Consider the following 8,838-nt stretch of genomic DNA (forward strand, 5'->3'; position numbering starts at 1 on the left):
AGTCCCATTCAGTCTGCGTGCCTCGTGTTGAGGAGAGGTGCATATTGATTTGAGACAAAACCATGTAAACTCTATGTGCCATCTGTTTCCTGTTGCAGTTTGTTGCCATGAAGCAGAACATTTTGTATAAAAGCTGTTCTACAATTACAGAAAAGTATATCTTAACTGAGAGTGGACTTTCTGTGAACGAGAAATGTTAGCTTACTCTGGTAAAGTGACCTGCTGTGTGTGTCCGGGCTGATGAATCCCTTTATTTGAAATGAACCTTAGCAATAAGATAGACCTTATATTTCAAAACCAAAAATAAGAAAACTCCACTTAACATGTAACCAAACAATCTATAACCTCTAAGCTGCATGTCTCTTTTTAAGATCACATTTCAATATAAACATGTACACTTTAAAATTCTACTTGGACTACTTAAATCCCCCCCACCCACCCCCACCCCCCAGGCAAAACCACTGATTTGTCTGATGCTTAGATTTTCCATGTATTTTAGGGCTTTGAGTTGAGCTTTCTGTTCACCATCTGAGTCCATGACTGAACCCAGTCCACTGGATAGTGTCTGAAATGGTCCTTTTATTTGAACAGTAATGCCGCGTCGTGGTGTTTCGTCTTAATAGTCTTTAATAGTGTTGTGAAGAGCACTTGGAGTTGCAGTCTCTTATTTCCTGGGGGCACTTTGTGTGTTCTCATAGACGTCTCTATAGTACTCTACAGTCTCTGTGTGGACCCGTTCTGAGGAGCCTTTGGGACTGATAACCCAGGCCTGCTGCTGCTGTATGATGATGAGCCATGAATGTCCATAGTGTCCCCAGCTTTCCAGCCAGCTAGCTGGGAGGCTCAGGGGTGAGAGGTGAGGGAGGGGGGCATGGGAGAGTGATAGAGGGGGCAACTGTTGCTGCTCACGTCCTGATCAAAACCCTCCAGACCCTCATCTCTCTGGCTCCGCCTCTCCGTCACTCTGTCTCTATCTCTGGCAGCGGGGGAGGAGGGCGTGTGGCAGGGGATGAGAGGGACGGAGGAGGAGCAGGAAGTGGCGGAGCAGTGGGAGAATCTGATTGGATCCGGCCGCGGTCGGAGGGAGGAGGAGCCCGCCGCGCCGTACGGGGCGTCGGCCGCGTCGGCGAGTGACACCTGCGTCGAGGAGTCGGAGCAGCAGCTCTTCTCCGTCTCCACGGAGACCAGCGAGTCCAGCGTGCGGTCTCGTCGCCGCAGCTGCGGGCGCGCCTTGGGGCGGGGCCAGAAGAAAAAGTGGCCGTGGTCTCTGGTGAAGAGGAGGAAGAGGAGGGGGTTCAGGCAGGAGGGCAGCGGCTGGAGGAGCAGGAGGACCGATTTGAGCACCTCCTCCCCCAAAGAGAGGAGGCCCAGCAGGGAGCAGAGGGAGAGGAACGCCACGGGCACGTAGAGGAGGCCGTTGGTGAAGATCAGCCAGGCGACGTGCTTGATCATGGCACAGTCCCACAGGCCCTCACACTCTCCTCTCAGCAGCTCCCAGTAGAGGCGGATGTAAGAACCCGTGACGATCAGCAGACACAAGGTGTTCATCATGATGAGAGCCAAGGGGAAGCCGAGGGAGGAGGGCGGCCGAGAGGACGGAGGCGGCAGCGGGGAGGGCAGGCAAAGCGGAGAGGACCCGTACTCCCCCACTCCCACCAGCGGGAGAGACGCCAGGGTGAGCGAGAGGGTGAGGCAGAAGAGCGCGCACGTGCGCACGCTCCCGAGCGTCGGCGACTTGCCGTAGGCGCGGGCGCACGTCACGCTCACGCCGCACTGCACCGCCGCCAGGGTCAACAGCAGCACGCTGGCCTCGGACGCAAACACCCACACCCAGCCCGTCGCCTGGCAACCGGGACCGCCCTCCCAGCGGGCGCCGTGGCGGCCAAACTCCCCCAGGGTCAGCGCGTCCACCAGCGCCAGGGTGCACGTGCACACGCCCGTCAGCAGGTTGGAGGCGCCCATGCAGGCCACGGTGAAGCGCAGCGGGGAGAGGTAGCTGGCCGAGCCGAACAGCGAGAGGAGCAGGAGGGAGTTCCCCAGCAGAGAGACCAGAGAGATGGACCACAGGCCCACACGGACCAGCCAGCTGCCCAGCAGGGACTCACAGGGACGGAAAGGACCTGCAGCGCCGCAAAGAACACAAACCATCAGCAGAATTCATACAAAGGCTGTTTGCTAATGACGTAGTTTTCGAACACTTCATATTTGATAGCCATGATAGGTTCTTGTGGACTAAAATGATCACAATTATATTCTGCCTACCGGTTAGATAATAATATGACCATGTGATTTAAAGTAGGGTATCTGGAGTTACCTGGAATGGGTGTGCACTGGACACTGGTCTGTAGTTTGGATTCCTCTATTTCTAGCTGGAACTCCTCCAGGTCAGGGTCATCTGGAATATAACATTGTCAGGGTCAAAGGTCAGAGTACAGGCCAACCTGTTGGATAAGGCCTACTTAGCATATACCAAGCATATATGCTAGCTTGTCGGGAAGGGGGCTAAATAACACTCCAAACATAGGTTAAATTTGGGCGAGGGAAAACTATTTCAAAGGGTTCATTAACCTCTCAGCTCAATTTATCTGAATGAAAATTGGTTCAATGGGTACCCACCAGTCTCCCCTTCACAGCCTAGCATTAATAACTTGTGGATTGATTTCTTGTTGTTGCTCATCACATTTTGTCTCAGCAAATGTGTTATACATGTAAATACTTCTGATGAGTGGGGGGAGAAAATGTTGGCAATGTGCTTTTGGGTATTTTGCCAAAATATGTTTGTATGTGGATGGATTATTAATTTCCCTTATGTCCAAGTTCACATGCTCTGTTAATAAAAAAAAATATATATAATGTAAAAAACATATAGGGAACTACATCATCTTAGTCTCGTGTGTTGATCAGAGTTGTGATTAAAGGGTTCGGTGGGCCCCGGAAGATTTTCACATATCAAAGTGGGCCGCGGCATTCTTAAGTTTGGAAACCCCTGGTCTAAAGATAGACACACAGACATATTAAACACATGGCAAAGTACTCAAAACCACTTCTGTGGTAGTTCCTTCTACAATAGGTGTCTCCAGGTCAGGACCACATCTTGCCATGATGACACACACACCGCCTCACAAGATGGGGCTGTGGCGCCTGGTAACCAGTGTCTAAGAGTGTGTGTGTGTGTGTGTGTGTGTGTGTGTGTGTGTGTGTGTGTGTGTGTGTGTGTGTGTGTGTGTGTGTGTGTGTGTGTGTGTGTGTGTGTGTGTGTGTGTGTGTGTGTGTGTGTGTGTGTGTGTGGGGCACTGACTGTCAGCCGGTCGGGTTCAGGTTAGGAGCGGGGGGAGTGATCTAAAACGCTTTTTTGCTGTGAAATGAAAAATCTATTTCGAGAAGATAACTGGCGCTCAAATAAATTTCCTTCACCAAGACTGTTTTCCCAGCAATTAAAGGTGAATAAATTCTAATCAGTGTTATGTCATCGTCTATTCATCTTTTGTTATTGTTATCTTATGGTAAAACCCAGCCAGTGTTTATATATTATGCCTGCAGTGGGAATGCATGGTAGGACACTCGAGCGCTCGTGTGCTGGCGTCAGCTGCCAGGCCGCTGTGGTTTCATTGGGGCTCCAACATGTTTCGAGCCGCCTCGTGTCAATAATTCAAGACCGAAATAGAGCAGGATCCTGGGGTACTGGCACCGAGCGCAGGCATATGGGCCTCACATTTCCAACTATAATTTTCCCCCTGTACCCTCTGTGTGTGTGTGTAGTATGGCCCCATCCCATGTCTTATTTTTACCCCGACCCCTCGTAAGAACGCTTGGTCCCCGGGCGGTGGGCGGGGAGGGAGCCGATTCTCCTGGCTGCGCCCGGCGCGACGGACCCGGGACGGCTGTCGGCACCGACCGACAGCCGGGGGTCTGCGGCGGCGACATCGGCGACCCAGCCAAACCCGTCTCTTGAAACACGGACCAAGGAGAAGTATTGACATCGTCAATAGGAGATATTTCTGAAATGCGTGTTATAATATGAGCCAATTACATCATTTGCATTTATGTTAAACTAAGATATATATTTTTTTGGATGGTTATTTGCCAAGATATACTAACATTTATGGGCTAGCCATGTTAGCCCCGTGCTCATGTTGCAAAGCATTCTAGAAAATGCTCTTCTACCTCCTCAGTTTTGAGTCTGCATCTGGAAAAGCTTCATTTCGAGGCGTATTTGGAGGCCTAGATGACGTATGATGACCACTTCTCCTCGGCCCCCCCAAAAGAAACGGGACACCCTACCCCTACGCGTGAATGCACAAAACGGAGGGGTAGGGCCAAGAAGGGCTATAGAGACACTGCATGAATTAGGCCACGCCCATCACGGGGGAAATCGCTCCGTTCACTCCCATACACCGGCGTCATTTTCCTTGAATTAAACATAGCTAAAAGCTGTTGTGTGGTGGGCTGCGCACACAACAAATGTAAAAAATCGCCAGTTAAAGTTTCTTTGTACTCCTGAGCAAAACAAGGAAGCCATTGAGAATTGGCGAGAAGAAAAATGTGGATCTAGCTGTCAGCGAAGTAAGTTGGCGTGTTCAGCGTCAGTATATACGATCTTTGTGTGCAACACCCGACCATGCACGTGACATAGGAGAACGCCAGGATTGGAGGGGGGGGGTTTCTGTTTTCCCCCGTTTTGGGCGTGGTTTCTGAATGATGACGCGCTCCGCAGTGTGTCTATTGGGATTGGGCCTGCTGTGTGTGTATTGTATAGATGCATTGCACTGCACACATTATCTCAAGGTTGTGTTTTCTTACAGTGGGTGTCGGCGTGGATGGGGTACATGGCTACTGTCCTCTTGTGTAGGTCTTCGTCCGCGTTGCCCTGCTCTGTATCCCACTGGCTGGCTGCCTTGTAGCCGTCACAGGAGCCGTACACGCAGCACTGGTAGGCGTACGGCATCTCGATCACCCTGGGAGGCACAAGAGCAGAGTCATGACGACACACACACACACAAACTGCAGAAACACTGCCACAGCACCAGTGTTGTGGCAAGTTACTTTCAAAATGTAATATACTACATATTACTAGTTACGCTCATTTGAAAGTAATACGTTACTTTACAATATTACTGTCTGTGTAGAGTAACTCGTTACTTATTACACTACTTTTGCATTACTTTCACCAAAACAGCAGCAGCAGCAGAATGACATCGTTGCCCCGGAACCATCCCGAAAAATAATTTCAACCGCCTTGAAGTCAGTGGAAACAACCCAAAATTCTAAATGTTATTCTTTTCCTTTGTTATTGTCATCTGTAGTGGTTATTTGCATAAAAACACACAATTTGATTAGGAAATGATTGTATCTTTATTTAAATATGTGCCTTCATTAACTTTTTTTTTTAACTCAATTTGTAACTTGAGTTACTTGACAAAGTAACTGGTATAATATTACTGAAATCCTAAAAGTAATAAGTTATATTACTAAGTTACTGCTAAAAGTAATATATTACATGTAATATGTTACTTTTGTAATGCGTTACCCCCCAACACTGCACAGCACGCACTACAGCAGGAAGCTCAAATGACATCTTCAGGAAACTCAAAGATTAATGCTGGCGTTTTTAATGCATTTCTTACGGTCAACAAATCCTCTGGACATAACGAAATCAGCAATATTGTTGTTTCGCCAACAAGTCTTGTCCTCGTAGCCGATGCCCAATAAAACCATGTCCGAGTAGTAGCCATAGTAGCAACTCCATTGTATTGACATTAAAAAAATATGTCACAGAGCCATGCCGTTGCTCGGGGCAACATATTTCATCTTCATCCCGACTGTAAACATGTTTGAATCAGAATCAGAATCAGAAAGACTTTAATGATCCCCGGGGGGAAATTGGGAATCTCTAAAGTAAGTTTTGTAGCACTGGAAATAGTCCCCGGCATAATGAAGAATTTGTTCGCATTTGAATTTGAGATGGTAATGACTACAATAGCGTAGAGTTTTCGTGGTAACAGTTAGCAATTTTTTTTTAAATATAAATGATGTCTTTTTGAGCTGTATCTAAAGGATTTTAGCTTGTAATTGAGGCTATTGACTTCCGGGTTTGAAGGCCAAAAATGATATGTGGCAAGTGGGAAAGTAACGGGAGTAGAACCGACGCATTGTTTCTGTTATTTTCATAGGATTTTGTCGACGGCATAAATGCATAAAAACAAACTCACCAGCGTTATCCTTTAAGTACTCTTTTGGATGACGTTCATGTCAACGAGCAAAGCTTGAGCATTAACGAGCCGGTTCTGGATCAGATTCAGCTTGTATAATGTACTCGCATTACATCGGAAATGCCTCCAGCGGCTGAAGTATCTGTTTCTGTAGTTTTAGTACATGAAGTAAATCACCGCTCTCGCTGAAATGGTCAGTTTTATTGAACCCTGGATTATCTTTCTGTGGTGTGTGTGTGTGTACACGTACGACAAGTGTGTGTATCCGCACGATGTCTATGAAATGGCAGTCTGCCAGAAGCTCTGTTGTTTTTGGACTATACGCTATCGTGCGTGACACTGCCACAGTGCCCACGGGATCACCTTCCATCGCCTATTTTGAAACCCGATCGCCATTTTGACTCCTCTGACTCTTCCTGCACCTTTGCTGCCAGGCCTCCGGGTGATGCTGATCGCTCTGACGAGAAAGAACTTGCTAACAAAACGCTCGCTCATTGTCGGGAGTTCGATTCAGGAATGGCTCGCAGGGACGCAGTGTGTAAATCATGGCTGTTATCTGTGAAGCGAGGAGATCTTTTATACAACTTTGAAGTGGGAGGAAGGATCAATGGGAGGGAAGGGACGGAAGGGAGGAGTATTCACATGCTGTGTTTCTGCCTGCCAGCTAAAGGATACGGACTAGCATCAGCAGCCAATGAGCTGAGCTCACGATAGGCCAATCAGGCAGCGCACTCGGGCTTGTGAGGATGTATGTATGTTCACCTCATGTCCCTTTTCATTTGATATCTACTGCTTTGATTCACATATTGGCAAGGGTGGAAGTACTACTTATTACATTTACTCACATTACTGTAGTTGAGTAGTTTTTTTGTGTGTACGTGTCGTTTTTTGAGTTTTTCTTTCAGTCAATAATTTTTTACTTTGAGTACATTCTCGAGAATTACTTACTAATTAAGTACTTAGCTACTTCCTTTAGAAAGTACAGATTTTGTGTCTCTCCATAAGCAACAGAAACTGGCCCGTTGTAATTTGACAAATTGTGGAGCCATTCATAGTGAGAAGAGTAATATTAGACTTTTGTTTGTGTACTTTATTTTGTTGCTTCCTTAATGTTCTAATTACAGTAAAATAATCTGGTTTGCAGTCTGTCCTTTCATCCTTATATATAATTGAATGGGAAATAGCCTTATGATGACATCATGCAACAACGTTCACTGTTCTAAAGAGGTAACTCAGTAGTAGTTTACTCCGAGTACAATTTAAATTCTACTACCGTACTTTCTACTTTTACTTAAGTCGATTTTTTTACACCAGTACTATTAACTTCTAATTAAGTACAAACACTTTTTCCACCACTGCCTATCGGTGAGAAACTGATCTAAAAGTGCAACGTAATGAGGCATCATGAAGGAGGAACAGAAGGACTGTGTGTGTGTGTGTGTGTGTGTGTGTGTGTCTGTGTCTGTGTGTTACCTCATACGAGGGAAGTGATCAGGACTGAAGGCCTCATACAGTTCTGTGTTGCCCCTCAGCTTGAGATGGGTGAGACCTCCTAAACCCCCAACTGGTACTGAGCTGAGCTGATTCTCGGTCAGGTCACTGAGAGAGAGAGAGAGAGAGAGAGAGAGAGAGAGGGAGGGAGGGAGGGAGGGAGACAGGTCAGGGCAAGTCGGTGTATATACAATAGCCCATTGAATAGCCATGCTTCCTAACGTGTTTTGATTGCAGATATTTTGCCGAGGGTCATCCGTGGTAACAAGAAGACCTTGTCTGAGATATCGTAAAAAAAAAGCGTTCAAAGAAAAAGCCCTTTATGAGATTCCCTCCGGATAACGTTTCCCGTCAGATCTAGTGGATCTGCTTGTTTGCCTAGGCATAGTTTATCCTTCTCTTCACACAGTTTGGTGGTGTGAGCGGAGAGACGAGTCTCCTGGCCACACACAGAGAGCTTTTCATCCAGCAATTACATATCAATGTTCTCTGTAGGCCCCTGCCAAAGACAACAGCTTCTCCGTGGCGCGCACACAGTCCAGCACCGAGTGTTTGTGTAAGACCCAGGCTTAGCTTTAATTAAAGATACACAAACATGGCTGTGCCTTCTTGGGGGAGAAGAAGAGGAACTCAAGGAGCAGATGAGGAGAGGAGAGAGGCAGGAGGAGAGTTCTCCTGGTGGTGGTGTGGATCTCCACTCGCATGTTTACTCACAGTTTGATCAGGGAGTGGAGAGAGGCGAAGGCGTCCGGGTGGATCCACTCCATGACGTTCCAGCTCAGGTCGCTGGCAGGAGGAGAATCGAAACGGGAAACAAACTCGATTCAATTGAACCGACGTGTTAACAGATCAAATGTTCTTCTACCTCAATCGCCACTAGATGTCACTATTGAGTCACGAGTGTGTGTGTGTGTGGTATATAGTTTCCAGGCAATGCATTTCTAAGAAAATATACTGAAAAAATGTGTGAGTTAAAAAGTATAATTAGGACAAAGGTTGACTTACAGAGCTCGTAAAGAGGTGAGCTGCTGGAAAGTGCTCGACTGGATTCTCTTGATTTGGTTATGCTGGAGCCCTCTGTGGAGGAACATATACATGTACATAGGTCAGTACGCTGTGTGTGTGTGTGTACTGTGTG

The 8,838-nt window shown here is 47.2% G+C and overlaps 1 protein-coding gene across 1 annotated transcript in view; it reads right to left on the reverse strand.

Moving 5' to 3' along the window:
* Window positions 1–467: 467 nt before the first annotated feature.
* The window catches only part of lgr6 (leucine-rich repeat containing G protein-coupled receptor 6), a gene marked incomplete at its 5' end in the record, with an annotated part of 65,790 nt that continues 57,419 nt past the window's right edge, over window positions 468–8,838 (reverse strand). The window contains 6 exons of the mRNA XM_083642385.1: window positions 468–2,120; window positions 2,315–2,395; window positions 4,801–4,955; window positions 7,683–7,808; window positions 8,415–8,486; window positions 8,706–8,777. Coding sequence (XP_083498511.1) covers window positions 844–2,120; window positions 2,315–2,395; window positions 4,801–4,955; window positions 7,683–7,808; window positions 8,415–8,486; window positions 8,706–8,777 — 1,783 coding nt within the window. The 3' untranslated portion in view covers window positions 468–843. The remainder of the gene's footprint in view (window positions 2,121–2,314; window positions 2,396–4,800; window positions 4,956–7,682; window positions 7,809–8,414; window positions 8,487–8,705; window positions 8,778–8,838) is intronic.

Source organism: Poromitra crassiceps, assembly GCF_964638095.1.
Source record: "Poromitra crassiceps genome assembly, chromosome: 8".
Classification (NCBI taxonomy): domain Eukaryota; kingdom Metazoa; phylum Chordata; class Actinopteri; order Beryciformes; family Melamphaidae; genus Poromitra; species Poromitra crassiceps.